At 38.5% G+C, this 21,398-nt stretch overlaps 3 protein-coding genes and 1 pseudogene across 3 annotated transcripts; 1 reads left to right on the top strand and 3 right to left on the bottom strand.

Moving 5' to 3' along the window:
* The first annotated feature begins 260 nt into the window (after nt 1–260).
* On the top strand, nt 261–2,226 carry LOC114750865 (uncharacterized). Its single transcript, XM_028939501.1, has 4 exons — nt 261–329; nt 615–668; nt 1,548–1,658; nt 1,744–2,226. Exons 1-4 carry the CDS (start codon nt 261–263, stop codon nt 2,224–2,226), a joined length of 717 nt encoding a protein of 238 aa, XP_028795334.1.
* A 10,956-nt stretch (nt 2,227–13,182) lies between these two features.
* LOC114750864 (uncharacterized) lies at nt 13,183–14,107 on the bottom strand. Its single transcript, XM_028939500.1, has 2 exons — nt 13,734–14,107; nt 13,183–13,480 (listed from the first exon to the last, which is right to left on the bottom strand). The coding sequence occupies exons 1-2, from the start codon at nt 14,105–14,107 to the stop codon at nt 13,183–13,185; spliced, it is 672 nt and encodes a 223-aa protein (XP_028795333.1).
* A 213-nt stretch (nt 14,108–14,320) lies between these two features.
* Nucleotides 14,321–17,094, bottom strand: LOC114750863 (uncharacterized; annotated as a pseudogene).
* Nucleotides 17,095–20,543: 3,449 nt separating this feature from the next.
* Nucleotides 20,544–21,173, bottom strand: LOC114750862 (vinorine synthase-like). The gene has a single exon (XM_028939498.1). The coding sequence runs from the start codon at nt 21,171–21,173 to the stop codon at nt 20,544–20,546; it is 630 nt and encodes a 209-aa protein (XP_028795331.1).
* Between the last annotated feature and the right edge of the window lie 225 nt (nt 21,174–21,398).

Below are 21,398 nucleotides of genomic sequence, written 5' to 3'. Positions count from 1 at the left end.
GATAAGTCGTCGGCTAGGGAAGGCGCCAGTTGATCCTGAGAGGGCAGGATTGAGTGAGGATCGTCGTGACGGTGGTCATGATGCTGGTGAGCCATTCCCCAGCATTCATGACTACGATCTCAACAAGGAGGATATCCTCAGCTTTATGGAGCAGGATGATATCGAGCGGACTGAGGAGGCTCATTTTACTAGGGATGAACAACCCCATGCTGATGCTGATGTTGCTGAGGAGGAGGAGGAGGAGGAGCAGGTTCAGGGGAATGAGAATCCCCATGCTGAGCAACATCCTGCTCCCAAACGTCAGGCCGGTTTTGAGGTGGAATTTGAGGGTAAGTATTTATTTAACTTTTTTAAATTTGACAACTATTTAATTTATATAGAAATTGTTTTAATTCATTGATATATAATTTATTTCTTAATTAATTTTTGCAGACTCTGAAGGGAACAGGTCTTATAAGAGGCTAACAGCCAGAGAGCTGTCTATGATGACGAGCGGACGAGCGGTTGTGCCGCTCAATGAGTTGGGCTAACCGACGAAGAAAGGTGGCCAGCTGTACAACAAGTACGTGTGCCTCCTTGGTCAGTAGTGGACGCTGTTCCCTATCTACGTGCAGGACTGGAAGAAGATCACCTCAAAGAAGAAGCCGCAAGGTTGGGAAATGATGAAGGTAATGTAAAATTATTATTTATAATTTTTTAATTTAAATAAATGATTACATATTTTGTTTTCAAATTATTTAATTGTTTGATTGTAATTTTTTGTTTACTTAATTTATTTGTTATTTATAATATTTTTAAAGTAGTTAAATGAATATATATATTATTTAAATTACTTTATTGTTTGAAAATAATTTGTTATTGATTTCATTAATTTATTACTTATAATAATTTTAAATTAGTTGAGTAAAAATATATTTTCATTTAAATTACTTAATTGTTTAATTATGATTTGTTATTGATGTAATTTATATTTCATTTATAATATTTTAAATTGCTTAAATAAATATATATTTTATTGAAATTGTTTAATTGTTTTTTTATAATTTGTTATTTACTTAATTTATTGTTTTAATCACAGAGTAAATTCATATTGAGGGAGGAGTTGAGGGCCAACACGATCAAGAGGCTTGGGGTGGTATGAAAGAACAAAGGGCCGACCTGTGGAGGGAGAAGAAAAGTGACGGGACGAGGCCCCCGCAGGAGATACTGGCAGATGTACCTGGTGGAGTCCCGGAGCAAGACTGGACTAGTTACATCTATTTTAGGATGTCGGCTGACCAGATGGTATGATAATATTGTATTAATTATAATTGCTTTATTTTTTGTCCAATTTGACTAATTTAATTTAATTTAATTTTTTTACATTTTGCTTCAGGCTCTTTCTATGAGAAATGCTGGGAGCGTCAGTTATCAGACGATATGTTATAGGGCTGGATCCAGGAGCTTTGCGATCACCTATGATGAGATTATGAGTACTTGAAATAAATTTGTTAAATATGTATATGTATTTAATTTGTAACTAATTATTTCTTTCATTTCATTTTCAGAGAGAAAAGAAGCAGCAGGAGCGGGGACACATGCCCACTTATGGCGAGATGTGGCCGATTTTGTATAGACCTCGAGACAGGCGTGCGTCGGATGAGGTTGAGGAGATAACGGTAAGTAATAAATTAAATATTAATATAATATCACAGTATAAATATCATTTCATACTAATTAGCCTCTTTATATTAATTTTCATAGGCATGGATGACTCAGGTCGATACCGAGTTGTGTGAGTCTCAGGGGTTTGCTTTGGATCCCACCGCCTCACTTTTAGCGGGTCGTGGCCGGGCAAAGCACCCTGGTCTAGTTAGCGGGCTCGGACTTGGACCTACACCGACTAGGTTGCCCCGCTCAGGTGGCGCTGGCCCTTCATATACTACGGGGAGCTCTCGGGCGAGCGTGGGAGGGAAGCGGCTGGGTTCCTCATCCTCAGAGGAGTTGCGAGAGGAGCTCAGACAAGAGTTGGAGGCCAACATCAAGGCCAGGGTGGAGGCTAGGATTAAGGAGCGTGATCGTCAGTTGCAGGAGCGTGATGCTCAGTTCCAGTTGAAGCTTGACCAGTTCAAGGCAGCTGCTACGGTTATGCGTGATGTGATGATCAGTATGGCTCCAAACATCTCGATTCTTGAGATCCCCGACATACGCCTACCACCAGTCCCGCCTTTGCCCCGTATCAGCTAGTCCAGCCCCAGCACGTTCAGTAGCCTGCCCATCCCCAGCAGGAGGATCCAGCGGAGGACGATCACGATGATGCTGCTTCTGCCCCTCACCACTGATTTCCCCTGTTTTCATTGTATATGATTTTATTTGAATTTTGATTTTATGATTTTATATTCTATTTAGATATTTATTTAAATTTTATGTTTATTTGTTTACTTTAATTATTTATTTCTATAATTTTATTTATGTCAAGTATTAATTAACATTAAAATATTTATTAATTTATTACTATATAAACGTTAAAATTTATTAAACATGTTAAAACATGTTAATTAATTAAAATATTTCTACAATTTATTTCTATAATTTAAATACTTCAATAATTATTTATTAATTTATTAATTAAATTTATTAATTATTTAAACAAGTATAATTAAAATATTTCTATAATTTATTAATTACTATATAAAACATGTTAAACATATATTCTTTCGACATTAAAATTTATTCTTGAAATATGTATTTAATTTAACAAATCATAGAATTTATTAATTTAATAAATATTTATAAATATTAATAATTTTGTTTATATCAAGTATTAATTAATACATTATTTAAAATATTTTTTGAATATTTAATTTTTTTAAATATTATATTAATTCTAGTGGTTCTAGGACCGCTAGAAAATTCAAGACAAATTTGAGTTTCTAGCGGTTAATAACCGCTAGAAAATCAAGAAAATTTGTAGCGGTTCAAAACCGCTAGACATTGTATAACTGTTGTCACATTCAAATTTCGTCATGGCGCAAATTTTGTAGTAGTTATGAACCGCTACAAAAATTTCTGTTCGTTGAAACCGCTAGAAATTTCTAGCGGTTAGTAACCGCTACAAAAAATTGACCATTACATAACCGTTGGCAGCCTCTTTTATAAGCTAAAACACTCCAACTGAAATTTATTTTAACTTCTCTTTGAGCTTCCTATGTCATATATTCACGAAATTTGAGCAATACTAGTGATGGATCGGTCGTGGATCAACTTACACCGAGAGGCAACCGGCGGCGAAGGGGAGGACAATGATGACCGGCGGTTTCGAATGGAACTGGGGAGTACCAGCGATTTCAAATGGGATTGGGGGGTTATTGAAATGGAGGGGAAACCGAATGGGAGGGGAGGATCAGATGTGAAACCGATGGGAGGGGGAGGGGAGGGTTTTGAAATTAGGATGAAAAGTGAAAAGACCAAAGGGTTAGGGTTTTAAAATTAAAACAATGAATCCACCCTCAAAACCGATCAGATACCACTACAAAAAAATATGTTAATTCTAGCGGTTAGAGTGTTACATTTCTAGTGGTTAAGGAAACCGCTAGAAAAACAGGTGCAAGAAAAAATTTCTAGCGGTTATTGCAACCGCTACACATCATGGTCAAAACGATAGAAAATTTTTAGCGGTTTATAACCGCTAGAAAATATCTGAAGGAGAAACATTCCTAGCGGTTATAAAACCGCTAGAAAATGTTCCGGAAAAAAATTTCTAGCGGTTTTATAACCGCTAGAAACCTGCTAAACGAAATCCATTTTGCCGGGAATTAAATAATTTCAGTAGCGCGGAAATTACTAGCGGTTATAGAACCGCTAGAAATGTTTGGGAAATTAAATTTTCCCGCCAATTGAATTTTAGGAATGGCGGCAAAAAATTTTCTAGCGGTTTGAACCGCTAGAAATTTTGGCGCAAAATTTAAATTTGACGAAATATTTCTAGCGGTTCGGAACCGCTAGAAATGTTTACCGTGCCAGAAAAAAAAATTTATGGTTTTTCATATTATAATTTTAAAAACCATTAAATAAATTATGTTGAAGAATTTTTGTTAATTTGTATAATTAACAAAAATATGTAATTTTGTAATAAAAAATATGTAATTAAATTATGAATGTGTCAAAAGAAGTGAATTTAATTTAATCAGATAATTTAATTGAATATTTAATAAGATAGTTGAATTGAAGATGATATATTTTGTAATATTGAACCTATAGTATTAGGTTGATGAGTATTTGAATCAGTTGAGGAGGGCATGACAAGTGTGGAGAGAAAAATCTGAAAGGAAAGGAGAAATAAATATGTTAGTAAATTTTAAATAAAAACAAATAAAAGATACAATGAATTATAAAATAAAATTCACTTACCATACAGTAAAGAGAAAAAAACCACCATATGAGATAGTAAGAAAAAAAGAGAGAATTATGAAGAAGAATAGGAGAGGAAAGAAAAGAGATGGAGTAAATGAATGTAGAGAAGATATGGTATTTATAGAGATCAGCGACACATTTGTAGCGGTGTTTTTGTAGCGTTTTATTGCATTTTGTAGCTGTTATTCATTTTCTAGCGTATATATAAGCGCTAGTATTTTGTAGCGGTTATATTTGTAGCGGTTATTAACCGATAGAAATTTAGTATTTTTTATTTTTTAAAATCTGAACGAATTTTAATTTACAGATATATATTTGTAGCGGTTAATAACCGCTACAAATTACAATTTCATAAAATACATTTGTAGCGGTTAATAACCGCTACAAATTACAATTTCGTACAAAAAATTTGTAGCGGTTATGTAACCGCTACAAATTAAAATTTTCTTATTTTTAAAAAAACTGTACGAATTTTAATTTATACATATGTATTTATGGACGGAAAATTTTTTAAATAATTTATTTTGGATGCTGCTATTCTCCATCATCATCCGGCCTGAAAGGACACATTTTAAAAAAATTTGTTAAATTTATAATGTTTTGGAAAAAATTAGTAATTAGTAGTTAATTATTTAAATAATTTAAGAAAAGACGTGTACCTGATAAGTGGCAAATTATCATCTCCTTGAGGAAAGAAGTCTTCAAAATTCGAGGGTTGGAAGGGTTCACTGTCGTAAATAATGTCACCATCACCCATATCGTAAAGATCCCGTGGCTTGAGGTGAACGACCATATTCCAGTCTTTATGTTTCTCGTCCTCGACATAGTAAATTTGGTGTGCCTCAGAAGCAAGGATATATGGCTCATCATCTTCAGATGCCCCCGTATGAATAAGTCTAGAGAAATTGACTGAGGTGATGCCCAAATGGTCAGTAGCGAGTCCCCGTGAAGTTGTCGTATTTGCCCAGGAGCACTTGAACAGTGTCACGGTGAAAAGCTGGTAACTCAACTCAATAATGTCAATTAGCTTTCCATAGTAAGTGACGCCTCCAAAGCGCATATCGCCATCACTACTGCTAGCATAACATCTCGTTCCGAATGTCCCGCAAACTCCAGAGTTTTGTGTGAGCAATCCCTGATCACGTCCAACCGTACAGAACTTGAAGCCGTTGACATTGTACGCGGTAAACCTTCGTGCATGGTCTAACGGACCGAGAGAAAGAGCTTTGAATTCATCTGTGTATGGGCTGTTGTCATTACGTATTCGACGTGTAAACCAACTGGGAAACTCTTTGTGGACTCTTTTATCAATGTCAGCAGAACGCGCACGGCCCCGTAGCTGACGCCTGAGATAACTCCTAAACTCACTATAGTAAAGTGTAATTTGTTAGAAGAGTCAGTAAGAAACAAATATAAAGTGTAAAAGCTAGTGAGCTTATATGATATATATACTTACTGCATGAAGGGTTCAACTTGGCTGCAATTTATCAAAACGTGTCTGTGTGCCTGGAGTTTCTCTGTAGGAGTGAGTCTGAAGAATTCATATCCTCCAACTGGTTTCCCAACAGGAGGAAATAAAGTTGACGTGGAAGGACCAGGAGGAGAATCATCTACGCGACGCGGGCGGTTAAAAGATGTCTCCATGTCATCAAAGTACCTCGAACAGAAAGTTAGGACCTCATCTCCGGAATAACCTTCTGCTATTGACCCCTCAGGCCATGCCTTATTCCTAACATATGATTTTAATTTTCCCAAGTACCTGTAAGTTAAAATTGCATTAATAATTACGAGTAAATGAAAGAACAATGTGAAATTTAAAGAGGCGGGAATAAAAGATAATCTAGTACCTCTCTATAGGGTACATCCATCGATAGTGAACTGGGCCAGCAACCTTTGCTTCTCGAACAAGGTGGACAGTCAAGTGAACCATAACAGTAAAGAATGATGGAGGAAATATCATCTCCAAGTGACAAAGTGTAAGAATAATTTTATTTTGCAGCTGATCAAGCTCTTCCGCTACCAAGACCTTCGCACACAACTTCTTGAAAAATGAACATAATTCTACCAAAACCACCGATACATCAGAAGGAAGTGTGTTTTTCAAGGCCAATGGAAGTAACTGTTGCATAAGAACATGAGAGTCATGACTTTTCAACCCAGTAACCTTTCGAGCCTGCAGATCGATACACCTTGAGATGTTGCTAGAATATCCATCTGGTACTTTTATGTTCTTCAACGTCGAGAGGAAGATATCCTTGTTTGCTTTGTCAAGGTGAATTTAGCTGGCTGAAACTTGTCGTTTTCATCAGGCCAAGCCTCTTCACGAATTCCCCAGGCCCGTAAATCTTTTCTAGCTGCGAGATGGTCTTTGGACTTTCCAGCTTCATTGAGCAACGTATATAGCACATTATCGCACACATTTTTTTCAATGTGCATAACATCCAAACTGTGTCGTAGCAAATTAGATTCCCAATAAGGAAGAGTGAAAAATATGCTTCTCTTCCGCCATTGCATAGGTTGCGTATCAGATGTCCCACGAGATCGTCGTCCCAATCGTTCGGGATCCACACTCTTACCAAACTCGACATGAACATCTTCTAACTGCCGCAAAATATCCATACCAGACAAAGTAACAGGAGGATCTCTCTTCTCCTGTTTCCCATCAAAGCGAATCCGTTGCAATCTAAGTCTGTGCTTGGAATCAAGGAACCGTCGATGTCCTATGAAGCACCACTTGCGACTGTGTGGAAGGCGACATGGCACAGAATCAAAATTGCACTCAGGACAGGCCAACCCAGTATGCACATTCCAGCCAGACAAAGTTCCCAAACCGGGAAAATCACTTATTGTCCACATCAAGGCTGCACGGAGATTGAATAGTTGCTTGTCATGTGAGTCATATGCCTCAACACCATTCGTCCATAGGTCGATCAATTCGTGTATCAACGGTTGCAGGTATACGTCAATATCATTTCCTGGTGCTTTCTTGCCAGGAATGATCATGGAAAGCAAAAAGGAGCTCTGCTTCATGCACATCCAAGGTGGTAGATTGTATGGAATTAACACCACCGGCCAGATACTGTAACTTGTGCTCATGTTTCCGAAGGGATTAAAACCATCGGTTGCCAATGCAAGACGTACATTTCTAGGATCATTGGCAAAGTCTGGAAATTTCGCATCAAACGCTTTCCACGCCTCCGAGTCTCGTGGGTGCCTTAACCTACCATCTAGGTTTTCCTCAGTCGCGTGCCACCTCATGTGCTGAGCCATTTTTGATGACATATACATTCTTTGCAACCGTGGTTTCAAAGGAAAGTATCTAAGAAAATAATATATTAAAAATTTAAAATACCGAATATTTAAATACTAAATATTGACTCAATTTAAGAAAATTGATGACATAAATTGTTTTAAGAATTTCAAATATCGAAATTTTTAGAGACGGAACAAGTAACACGCTGTAATAATTTGTACCTGAGAATTTTGGCCGGTTTCTTCTTTTGCTTCTTGCCCTTCCGTACCGACTTATAGCGTGACGTCTTGCATCTCGTACAAATCTCTTTGTTGGCATCATCTCCCCAGTATAGCATACAGTCGTTTGGGCATGCATCTATCTTCTTATAGTTCAAGCCAAGCTTGTTAATAATCTTTTTTGCTTCGTAAAAAGATGGAGGGAATTCAGCTTGGGGGAAAGCATCTCCCAGTAATTCCAGCAACATAGACATCGCCTTGTCAGTCATACCGCACAAGCATTTGATGTGATACAGCCTCACCAAGAATGACAACTTCGAATACTTTGTACACCCAGAATAAAGAGGCTTGTCAGCTTCGGTCATGAGGTCAAAAAATTCCCGAGCAGTTTCGTTTCTTAGAAACTCCGGTTGAGGTCCCTCTACTTCATCTTCGTTGGGATTCGAGCTTTCGTGAACACCAAAAGCATCACGCACAGCATCATTCACGGCATCGGCTTCATCCACTCGAACTCCCATCCGTGAAACTACTGGAACTGACTCAGCACCCATATCTAGCCGTTCCCCATGTAGTTGCCAAAATACGTACTCTCGCGGAAAAGGCTTAAAGATTAAATGTTCCCTAACAATATCTTTGGGATGCCACTTTTTGAAATTACATTTAGGACAGGGACACTGAATCTTACCATTTACGGCAGCATTGGCAAAAGCAAAATCCAAGAAATAGTTTAGACCAGCCAAGTATTGCGGAGTCGACCGGTGCAAGTTGATCCATGACCTATCCATCACTAATAATGCTCAAATTTCGTGAAAATATGACACAGAGCTCAAAGAGAAGTTAAAATGGAATTCAGTTGGAGTGCTTCAGCTTATAAAGGAGGCTGGTGGAACGGTCATTTTTTTGTAGCGGTTACAAAACCGCTACAAATTTGTAGCGGTTTTAACGGAAATTTTCATTTTCCAGCGGTTATTAACCGCTAGAAATTCTAAATATCGGTTACAAACCGATAGAAATTTCTAGCGGGTTAACGGGAATTTTGTCTCCATCGGTTTTGAATTTTCTAGCGGTTATTAAACCGCTAGAAAATTAGGCAAAACTTGCTAATTTTCTAGTGGTTCATGTAAACCGCTAGAAAATGAGATAATTTTCTAGCGGTTCTTGCAAATTAATTTTCTAGCGGTTTACAAGAACCGCTAGAAAATTAGCAATTTTGCTAATTTTCTAGCGGTTTATGAAACCGCTAGAAATTTTCACGATGGTTAAAATTCAGTTGAATTCTCTAACGGTTTTAAAACCGCTACAAACGATATTATTTTTAAATATTAAATAGAAATACTGCACAATAAATTAATAACATTACAAAAATAAATATTTATTAAATTAATAAATGATTATAGAATTATTTTGATTAATAAACATGTTTAACGTGTTTAATAAATTGTAATGTTGATGTTGTAATAAATAAATAAATATTTCAATATTAATTAGTACTTGACATAAATAAAATTATAGAAATAAATCAATAAAGTAAACAAATAAATATAAAATTTAAATAAATATCTAAATAGTATATAAAACCGTAAAATCAAGATTCTAATAAAATCCCATACAATGAAAGCAAATCATGGGTGGGGGGCAGAAGCAGCATCATCGTGATCATCCTCTGCTGGATCCTCCGGCTGGGGGTGGGCAGGCCGCTCAACCTGCTGGGACTGGACTGGCGGATGGGGGGTAGGGGCGGGACTGGTGGCAGGTGTAGGTCGGGGATGTCAGGAACCGAGATGTTTGGAGCTATACTGACCACCACATGACGCAGAGCCGTAGCAGCTGCCAAGAGCTGGTCAAGCTGCGTCTGGAGCTGACGATCACGCTCCTGCACTGACGATCACGCTCCACGATCCTGGCCTCCATCCTGGCCTCGAACTCTTGTCTGAGCTCCTCTCGCAATTCCTCTGAGGATGAGGAACCCGGCCGCTTCGCACTCGCATGAGAGCTCCCAGCAGTATATGAAGGGCCAGCGCCACTTGAGCGGGGCAACCTAGTCGGTGTAGGTCCAAGTCCAAGCCCGCTAACTCGACCAGGGTGCTGCGGCCGGCCACGACCCGCTAAAAGTGAGGCGGTGGGATCCAAGGCAGACCCCTGAGACTCACGCAACTCGGAATCGACCTGAGTCATCCGTGCCTACCAAAATTAATATAAAGAAGTTAATTATAATATAATGATATCTACACTGTGATATTATATTAATATTTAATTTATTACTTACCGCTATCTCCTCAACCTCATCCGACGCACGCCCGTCTCGGGGTCTATACACCATCGGCCACATCTCGCCATAAGTGGGCGTGTATCCCCGCTCCTGCTGCGTCTTTTCCCTCTGTAAATGAAATCAAAGAAATAATTAGTTACAAATTAAATACATATACATATTTAATAAATTTATTTCAAGTACTCACAATCTCGTCATAAGTGATCGCAAAGCTCCTGGATCCAGCCCTATGACGTATCGTCTGATGCCTGACGCTCCCAGCATTTCTCCTAGAAAGAGCCTGAAGCAAAATGTAAAAAAATTAAATTAAATGAGTCAAGTCGGATAAAAAATAAAGAAATTATAATTAATACAATATTATCATACCATCTGGTCAGCCGTCATCCTAAAATAGACGTAACTGGACCAGTCTTGGTCCGGGACTCCACCAGGTACATCTGCCAGTATCTCCTGGAGGGGCCTCGTCCCGTCACCTTTCTTCTCCCTCCACAGGTCGGCCCTCCTGTTCTTCCATGCCATCCCAAGCCTCTTGATCGTGTCAGCCCTCAACTCCTCCCCCAGAATAAATTTACTCTATGATTAAAATAATAAATTAACTAAATAACAAATTATAAACAAATAATTAAGCAATTTCAATAATAAAAAAAAATAATTAGTTTTAACTAATTTAAGAATATTATAAATAAAATATAAATTAATCAAAAACAAATAATAATTAAACAATTAAGTAATTTAAATGAAAAAATATTTTTACTCAACTAAATTTAAAATTATTATAAGTAATAAATTAATGAAATCAATAACAAATTATTTTCATTTAACTACTTTTAAATAATTTAAATAAAAATATATATATTCATTTAACTACTTTTAAAAATATTATAAATAACAAACAAATTAAATAAATAAAAATTATAATCAAACAATTAAATTATTTGAAAACAAAATATATAATCATTTATTTAAATTAAAAAAATTATAAATAACAATTTTATATTACCTTCATCATTTCCCAGCCTTGCTGCTTCTTGTCTGGGGTGATCTTCTTCCAGTCCTGCACGTAGATGGGGAACAGCGTCCACTGCTGACCAAGGAGGCGCACGTACTTGTTGTACAACTGGCCACCTTTCTTCGTCGGTTGGCCCAACTCATTGAGCAGCACAACCACTTGTCCGCTCGTCATCATAGACAGCTCTCTGGCTGTCAGCCTCCGATAGGACCTGTTCCCCTCAGTGTCTGCAAAATTTAATTAAGAAATAAATTATATATCAATAAATTAATACAATTTCTATATAAATTAAATACTGATCAAAACTTTAAAAAGTTAAATAAATACTTACCGACAAATTCCACCTCATAACCAGCCTGACGTCTCGGAGCAGGACGCTGCGCAGCCTGGGGATACTCATTCCCCTGATCCTGCTCCTCCTCCTCCTCCTCGTCAGCAGCATCAGCATCAGCATGGGGTTGCTCATCCCCAGTAAAATGAGCCTCCTCAGTCCGCTCAACATCATCCTGCTCCATAAAACTGAGGATATCCTCCTCGCTGAGATCGTAGTCATGAATGCTGGGGAATGGCTCACCAGCATCATGATGAACCTCACTGGGTCCAGCTCTCTCAGGATCAACTAGGTCTTTCCCGTGTCGACGAGTCATCCTAATAACAACAAATAGTAATTATTTATAAATAAAATAAAAAGAAAAATTATTTATAAGCTACAACATAATAAAATAAATAAAATAAAACATAAAATAAAAATTATTTATCAATAAATTACTATTTTTACCTGAAAATAAGGATCTGCAACTGAATCAGAACTCGAATATGTTTGTGGAGAAAATTCAGCAGAGCTTCGCTTCCAGAACGATTGAAGAAGTGAGAGTGGGGGGGTTTATATAGACCGAGAATTTCTAGCGGTTTACCACAGAACCGCTAGAAATTTCTAGCGGTTCTGGACCAAACCGCTAGAAATTCCCAACGGTCACAAGGGCCTCGAGAATTGCCAGAAATTTCTAGCGGTTCAGTCCAGAACCGCTAGAAATTTCTAAACTCCTCGGGAATGAAAAATATTTCTAGCGGTTCATGCATCAACCGCTAGAAATTTTCAGTGTCTAGCGGTTTATTGGCCTGAACCGCTAGAAAATAAATGCTACAAATTTGGCGCCAAGTTCCCGCCAAAACCCGGGAATTTTCTAGCTCTAATTTCTAGCGGTTAGGTGGTAACCGCTAGAAATGTGCGGGCAATGGTCAAACCGTCTGTATTTTGCAGCGGTTTTTATGAAAACTGCTAGAAATATCTGGAATTTCTAGCGGTTTTGTTGAACCGCTAGAAATGTTCCGCTGCTACTTTAACATTTTCTTGTAGTGTACACTGGGGCAAAGTGGGTATTGAGACAAATGAGCAAGGTTAAAACAGGGAACACAAAGAAAAAGATTTGAGACTGCGATAAGGCGCCGCGGTGGTTTTTATAGAATTGCACACTCTAGTTAAAGAAAGCGCGTTGCGGCCTCTATGTCCAAACGCCGCGGCGGATTATCTCAGGGCCCACGGCGCCTATTACAGAAAGGGCACTCTGAAACAGCCGAGGCGCCGCGGCTTCTTATCAAAAGCGTCGCGGCGCCTCACACAGGGAAGGCCTAAATGAAAAATTAATGAACACAACTGGACCTACCACAATCAAACACCTTACACACAATAAAACAAGACTAAACACAAGCACAAGCATAAAAACAAACACAACACAAACAACCACATAAAAGCAAAACCCACAAGTCTCAATTTAACACAAATTTAAACCAATCAAGGTCAAGCCACTGCTGGAGATTAAGGTTATGTACACTTCCCTGGTTGCGCTAATTAGAAATCAACCACTCCTGCTAAGCTCCAAGGTTTGAGGAATAAACCAAAAGCCTACAAAAACAAAGATCAAACGTAAATCTACTAAAACAAAACTGAAATAAAAGAAACACATCAAAGGCAAGTTTAGAGCTTGGGTTGCCTCCCAAGTAGCGCTTGGTTTATAGTCTTCAGCCTGACTCTTCAGCTCTGTTATGATTGTTCAGCAAAGTAGATTGTAGAAACTTGACGATCCACCTTTCCACCCCAATAATGCTTCAAACGATGGCCATTTGCATGAAATCTTTCACCTTTTTCATTTTCCAGCTCCACCGCACCATGGTTAGCAGCTTGTACCACAGTGAATGGCCCTGACCAACGTGATTTGAGTTTGCCCGGAAATAATCTCAATTTGGAATTATGAAGTAACACCTTTTGTCCCGCTTCAAAGACCTTGGGGATAATTTTCTGATCATGATACTTCTTGGTCCGTTCCTTATAGAGCCTTGCACTTTCATAGGCATTAAGGCAAATTCCTCCAATTCATTAGTTGAAGAAGCCTTTTTTCACCAGCACTTGAAAGTCAAAGTTGAGCTTTTTTATGGCCCAATAAGCTCCATGTTCCAATTCTACAGGCAGATGACATGCTTTTCCAAACACCAACCGATAGGGAGACATCCCAATCGGAGTTTTATATGCTGTCCTGTAGGCCCAAAGAGCATCATCCAGTTTTAATGACCAATCTTTCTTGTTGCACCTACTACCTTCTCAAGATGCTTTTGATCTCTCGGTTGGATATTTCTGCTTGGCCATTTGACTGAGGATGATAAGCCAAAGTTACCCTGTGCTTTACACCATATTTCTTCATCAGAGCTTGAAATTGATGATTGCAAAAGTGAGAACCGCCATCACTAATAATAGCCCGAGGTGCTCCAAATCTAGTGAAGATGTTTTTCTTTAAGAATTTGATCACCGTTTTAGCATCACTGGATACACATGCAGTAGCTTCAACCCATTTCGAGACATAGTCCACAGCAACCAGAATGTACTCTTGATTGAGAGACTTTGGAAACGGGCCCATGAAGTCAATTCCCCATACATCAAAGAGTTCAACTTCCAGAATATTATTCAGAGGCATTTCATTCCTTCTTGATATGTTTCCCACTCGTTGACACCGATCACATCATATCACAAAGGCATATGCATCTTTAAATAGTGAAGGCCAATAAAAACCACTTTGAAGGACTTTGGCAGCAGTTTTCTCTCCTCTAAAGTGCCCACCATAAGCTGAAGAGTGGCAACACTCTAGAATATCTTGCTGCTCAACTTCTGGAACACATCTTCTTATCATCTAATCAGCACATCTTTTGAACAAGTAAGGTTCTTCCCAGAAGTACATCTTTGCATCGTGAAGAAATTTCCTCTTTTGATGGGAGTTAAGGTCTAGTGGCAGAGTTCCACAAACCAGATAATTAACCAGATCTGCATACCATGGAGTAGTTGAGTTATCCACAAAGAACAAGCATTCATCGGGAAAAGATGCATTGATCTTTTGACAATGATCATGTGTAGCCTCACTACTTAATCGAGATAGATGATCTGCCACTTGGTTCTCAGTGCCTTTCCTATCAACAATTTCCAAGTCAAATTCTTGAAGCAAAAGGACCCATCGAATCAGGCGTGCTTTGGAATCTTTCTTGGTAAACAAGTACTTTAGGGCAGAGTGGTCTGTATAGATAGTCACTTTGGTGCCCACAATATAAGACCAGAATTTCTCACAAGCAAACACCACTGCAAGCAATTCTTTCTCTGTCCAAAGTTTTACTAGCATAGTAGATGGGATGGAAGACATTTTCTACTTTTTGTCCTAGAACTGCTCCAACGGCAAAATCACTAGCATCTGCCATAATGATGAAGGGTAGCTCCCTATTAGGTGCCACTAAAATTGGTGTTGAGGTGAGCTTCTTTAATTCTTCAAAAGAGTTCATACAAGTGTCATCAAACTTGAACTCTCTATCTTTCTCCAACAAATTGCACAAAGACTTAGTAATTTTAGAGAAATCTTTAATGAAACGACGGTAGAATCCCGTGTGACCCAAGAAGCTTCTAATACCCTTAACACTTGTTGGTGGAGGCAATTGCTCAATAACAGATACCTTTGCCTTATCAACTTCTAGGCCTTGTTTGGATACTCGATGACCAAGGACAATGCCCTCTTGCACCATGAAGTGACATTTTTCCCAATTCAGAACCAAATTAGTTTCTTCACATCTTTGCAAAGCAGCCGCCAAATTATCTAAACAACAATCAAAAGAATCTCCAAAAACAAAGAAGTCATCCATGAACACTTCAATTGTTTTCTCAATCATGTCAGCAAAGATGGCCATCATGCATCTTTGGAATGTTGCTGGAGCATTGCAAAGACCAAATGGCATTCTTTTGAAAGCAAACGTGCCATATAGACAAGTAAAGGTTGTTTTCTCTTGATCTTCTGAGGCTATTACAATTTGGTTGTATCCTGAATACCCATCCAAGAAACAAAAGAATTCTTGCCCAGCAAGTTTATCCAACAACTGATCAATAAATGGCAGCGGGAAATGGTCTTTTCTGGTTGCTGTATTTAACTTTCGATAATCCATGCAAATCTCCACCCAGTCACAATACGAGTTGGAACTAGCTCATTTTGGGTGTTAGCCACTACAGTTATACCGCCTTTTTTAGGGACGCATTGAACTGGGCTCACCCATGAACTATCAGAAATAGGGTAGACTATGCCAGCAGAAAGCCATTTCAGGATCTCTTCTTGACTACTTCTTTCATAACCGGGTTCAATCTCCTTTGATGCTTAATAGAAGGTTTGCGACCATCCTCTAATAAAATCTTGTGCATACAAATAGAAGGGTTGATCCCTTTGATGTCAGCTATGGACCACCTAATAGCTTTCTTGTGGTGTCTCAAGACCCTTAACAATTTCTCTTCTTGCAATGTGAACAAATGAGAAGAAACAATCACAGGTAATGTAGTAGAATTACCCAAGTAGGCATACTTGAGATGTGATGGTAAAGTCTTCAACTCCAACACCGGCGGTTCATCTACAGAAGGCTTTAGAGGAGAGCTTAAAGCACTAGTCACATCCAGAGGCTCAAAAGTCTTAGCTTTTCGATACGGAAATGCTTCAATACTCATCATTTCTGCATAAGCTTCAATCTTGCCATCAATACTACTTGTTTCTCCAATCAACAATGCTTCTAATGGGTCTTTGGTCAAAGAGTTAATCAACTCCTCTTGCACTGTAGACTTCAAGGCTTGATTCATGTTGAATATCACCTTCTCATCATTTACTCGCATGGTGATCTCACCCTTTTCTACGTCAATGAGGGTTCTTGCAGTAGCTAAGAATGGCCGTCCCAAAATAATGGGGATATTCCAATCTACCTCACAGTCTAACACAATAAAATCAGCTGGGAATATGAATTTGTCTACCTTTACCAAGACATCTTCTACAATCCCTTTAGGATATGAGATACTTCTATCAGCAAAGAGCAGTGTAACAGTTGTTGGCCTTGCTTCACCCAAATTTAATCGATTGAATACAGCTAGAGGCATCAAGTTAACACTTGCTCCCAAATCGCATAGGGCTTTTCCATTGAAGTGTTTGCCTATGTTGCATGGAATATAAAAGCTGCCTGGATCTCTCAATTTGGGTGGGAGTTTTCGCTGCAAGATGGCACTACAATCTTCAGTCAGAGCCATCGTTTCAAATTCACCAAATCTCTTCTTTTTGGAGAGAACATCCTTAAGAAACTTAGCATACTTAGGCATCTGCTCTAATGCTTTAGCAAACGGGATGTTGATGTGTAATTGCTTAAACATGTCCACAAATTTCTTGAACTGGACATCTTCATCTATTTTCCTGAACCTTTGAGGAAACGGAAGTGGCGGCATCTGTGTAGCAAGAGGGGGAGTTGTCTTCCTCTTTTTATCATCAACCATTTCACCCTCTACATTCTTTCCTCGAACCACATCAGTGAGATTTTCTTCTGTTTGTTTCCTTTTCTTGGTTTCTTCCTCTTCTACTATACCACCTTCTTCTGAAAGCTCATTGGTATCAAGGTCAGTCGCCATACTATTAGTGATGTCCTTGCCGGTTTGACTAGGCCTCTAAATGTCAGGTAATTGCTTTCCACTTCTCAAACTGATCGCTTTGCACTCTTCATTACCATCCCTTTTTGGATTGGGAATGGTATCACTTGGTAAGCTGCTTCTTGTGAGTACATTCATTCATGAAGCCAGTTGACCCATTTGCACCTCGAGATTCTTGATGGCAGTTTCATGGAGAGAAAATGTTGCCTTATTCTCAGCCCTTACAGATTCTTGATTTGCTAATAGTTGAGCAAACATCTTCTCAATTTCAGATTCTTCCTTTTGAGGATGCTGCTGTTGCAATTGATGCTGCTGTGGTTGACCTTGAAAACCAGGAGGCCCCATTTGTTTAGCACCAGATGGTAATATTTGTGGAGGATTCAAACTTGGCCCATTTCGCCAAGAGAAATTTGGATGATTTCTCAAATTTGGATTGTAAGTTTGAGAATAAGGTCTTCCTTGTGGTCTTCACTGCGCATTATTCATATAATTGACTGTCTCCAAGGTGTATGGGCGTTGATCAGAATGATGTTTCTCATTACAATGGTCACAAGTGTATCCCGGAGCCTGAAGTGCATGAACTCCTGCAGCATTTCCTTTCTTAATCTGCAATTCCATATTGTCAAATCTCTTAGATATTGCTTCAAGTTGCGATGCAATATCCCTTGATGATGAAGAACTAGGCTCCTTATATCTCCCAGAACTTTGCCTTCTCTTGTTATACTGTTGCATAGTGCTAGATGCCACCTCTTCATACAGTTCATATAGCTCATTTACCTTCATCTTTCTGATTCCTCCGTTTGAAGCGGTATTCAGCATTGTCACTGTCTGATCATTCAACCCATTCCAGAAGGCTTCCATTAAAACATACTTCTTTTGCTCATGATTTGGACAATTTCTCCACATATCCTTGAATCTTTCCCAAGCCTCGTAAAATAACTCATCCGGATGCTGCTCGAAAGAAAGCAATTCACCCCTTAATGTAGCATGTTTGCCCCTTGGAATAAATCTGGCCTTGAACTTAGATACAAGCTCATCCCAAGTCTTAATGGAGTGTTCAAGTAAAGAATTCAACCACGTTTTCGCCTTGTGAGATAGCGACATAGGGAACAATCTCAATCGCAGTGCATCTTTAGTAACCCCAGTTTGTTTGAAGTTCTCACAAACCTCTATAAACTTGGTCAAATGCTCATTCGGATCATCCTTAAAATTTCCTTCAAAAGTACCCATCATCCCCAGTAGTTGAATCATAACAGGCTTGATTTCAAAATTCCTGGCTTGAATGTCTGGTAGCCGGATACTTGAGTGAAAAGTCTGCCCTTCTTTATCCAAATAGTCATCCAGGGTGTACACATCGTTCTCATCTTCCTCCGCCATGTTTTCTTCTGATTTTGATTCAGGTGGTGGTGGTGGTGGCGGCGACGGTGGAAGTAACTGAGGTTGTTGTTGAATCTCCGGTGTGTTTTCAGTTTCTCCCGACCTGGATACTTCTTTAGTAACTTCTTCCACAATAACTTCCAATCTTCCTTGCATGCGTCAGGGGTTACTTGCACATTCAAATCAACAACAAAAGTATCAAACTTATCAAGAGAAATGAACAAAATAACTACTACTACTACCTATATCCACTATAAATGCTAATTGAAACTTAAGCATAACCAATTACACAATAAGGACAATCAACCTCAAACACTCTAGCTGTTAGTCCCCGGCAACGGCGCCAAAAACTTGTTCACCAAATAACTTGACCGCAAGTGGACGGGTCGCAAGTAATATAAAAAGTATCATTCCCTCAGAGACTAAGACTAGATGAGTTGAAAAATCATAATTGTGTATTTGATTAGGTTAAGTGAAATAATTGTTGTAAAAGAGTTTGTGAAATGAAATTAAGAAAACAATGGTTTAAAGCAATATAAAATCAAATTGACCTTGAAACAATTAAGAGACTAGGGTTATTCTTCACTAAAGTACTTCATGAAACTGGGTTAATTACTTCTCAAGTAGTGCTTTACAATAAGTTTAGTTAGCCTGGGTTTACAGAATTGATTAAGCTTTCTCAAGTCAAAACCAAATGTTTGCAAACACAATTAAAACACAGCAATCTCTTGTATTTGTTTGAAAAGGTTGCACTTTAAAAACCAAAACCTATTTAGTCTATGCTAGGTCAACAAATACATCTCTGATCCATCGACAAACCATCTATTCACTCAATTAAATTTTTGGACTAGCATGTTTTTACCTAAATTCACGAATTAGTTTAACTTTCTCAAGTTAAACTAATCAATCAATCAATCCAAATGATGGCCAGACAAAAGGAAGCATTAAGCTCAAAGTAAAAACGACTGAATATTATCATTAACACTCAAGAGATAGTAAAACCAAGCCTCAATCCATACAATAGATCAAAATAACCCTAGAAAAACGGATTTAGCTATACATATCGAGTAAAGAACTACAACTATAAGAGTATCTAGTAGTCATAGCAGAAACAAGAAGGGAAGAAGAAGGAAACCCAGAAAATTCAAGTTACAAGCTTTGAATCTCTTCTAGCTTCAAGCCCAAAGGTTCCAAGCCTCCAAAACTCCAAACCCTAGCAGAGCTAGCCTCCAAAATTACTCCAAAAGTCGAACTCTCTCCAGAAAACCGAGTATCTACCTTTATATGCCCTAATTTTTTAAGTTAGCAAGTAAAACGCATAGCTACGAGGGGCCAGGTGCCGCGGCGCACGTGATAATTGGCCGCGGCAGATTTCACCAAACAGGTTTCCTCCGAGATAGCTTGGGCGCCGCGACGGATTCAACAAGGCGCCGCGGCGAATTTCACAGAGGCGCACTCCTCCCTTTCTGTTTGATCCGCCGCGGCGTTTTCTTCCAGAGGCCGCGGCGGATGACTTCTTTTCAGCTTTTTTCCATTCTTTACTCTCCTCAAGCTTTGTTTCCTGCAAAATTGACTTATAAACCCAATAAAAGAGCGTTAAATCAGCTTAATTCATTAGGAATTTTGAGAGGTTATCATTCAGCCAAGTCATGTAGTTCCGCCTTCATTTCTTTGTCAACTTCATGTAACGGAGATACCTGTATTTTGATAATGCAAAAGTTCAAATTAAAAAAACCATTAAAATAATTTATAACTACATCAATAAGTGAAACGTGCTATTGTCACCTAATGAATTCTCTGGCAATGGCGGCAACATTCGGCTTCGTATGTTCAGAGCATGTAACAAAAATGAACTACTTTTGTCACTTTGCTCTGTGGTTCTTGCAGCTTCCAATGCTGATTTCCATATCAAAGTTGTCACAACTTTGATTCTAGCGGCTTAAAGCCATAACCACTTGAAATTTCTTCTTTCAATTTGCATAAGCTATTTTCACTAAAAGGGAATCTCTTTGTTGTAATATTCTTCTCACCTATCATGTCATTGAAGTCCATCTCTATGCCCTTGGGCGAAAAAGCAAAGAAGCTTCCATATTAAGAGGTGAAGAAGAGGCCACTTCACTTCCTTCTTCCATTGCCTTTTGAGGCCAAGCTTTGAGGAATGAAGCTACTGATGTTGCCTCACAAACCTTGTGTGAGATACACACACCAATTGCTATACCCCCACAGCCCAACTCAGTAACCTGAACAGCCATTATTAGACAATCTTCTTCATCATCTAGTTTAGGCTTATAGGGATCTAATGGAAGAAACCCTTTAATCTTATTGAGTTGTTGGTTGGTATTATTCTTGAGAAAATATGAAAGCTTTGAGGGTACTCCAGCTTCAAGGTAAAGGACACCCTCATCATTGCAATCAACATAGAGATTGCTTTTGTTTGTTTTGATTCTTCCATTGAATGGGTAATAGGGAACGAGAATTTGAGATAGCGAAGTCTTCAACTTTTGAGATAGTTTGGAAAAATCATGATCAAAAGCGAAGTAGAAGAGAACAATAGGAAGATAAAAAGAAGGAGGAGTAGCTATCGCATCAAGGAGAGAAATTTGGAAGTGTTTAAGGTGATTTGGAGTTGCAGATAATTGCTTTATGCTGCCTAGGGATACAATCTCAACTTTAACTTCTGCCATTTCTCATACAATATAAGAAAAGAATGGGTTCAGTAGAATGGCAAGAAGGTTGTGATGAGGTTTGGTTGATTTTCTTGGGAGAGACTATAATATACATAAAATAGATGCAAACTCTTGTGAAGCTGTCCAAATCGATAGGGTGGACGGGTTAATAATTAGGCCAACCCATTAAAAGTCTGAGTTGAATTGTCAAACTTATTTAGTGTCACATTCCAAGAATTTTCA

This window comes from Neltuma alba, unplaced genomic scaffold, assembly GCF_004799145.2.
Source record: "Neltuma alba isolate B1F8T4 unplaced genomic scaffold, ASM479914v2 tig00006659_pilon, whole genome shotgun sequence".
NCBI lineage: Eukaryota > Viridiplantae > Streptophyta > Magnoliopsida > Fabales > Fabaceae > Neltuma > Neltuma alba.
This window is presented reverse-complemented; position numbering and strand designations above follow the sequence as displayed.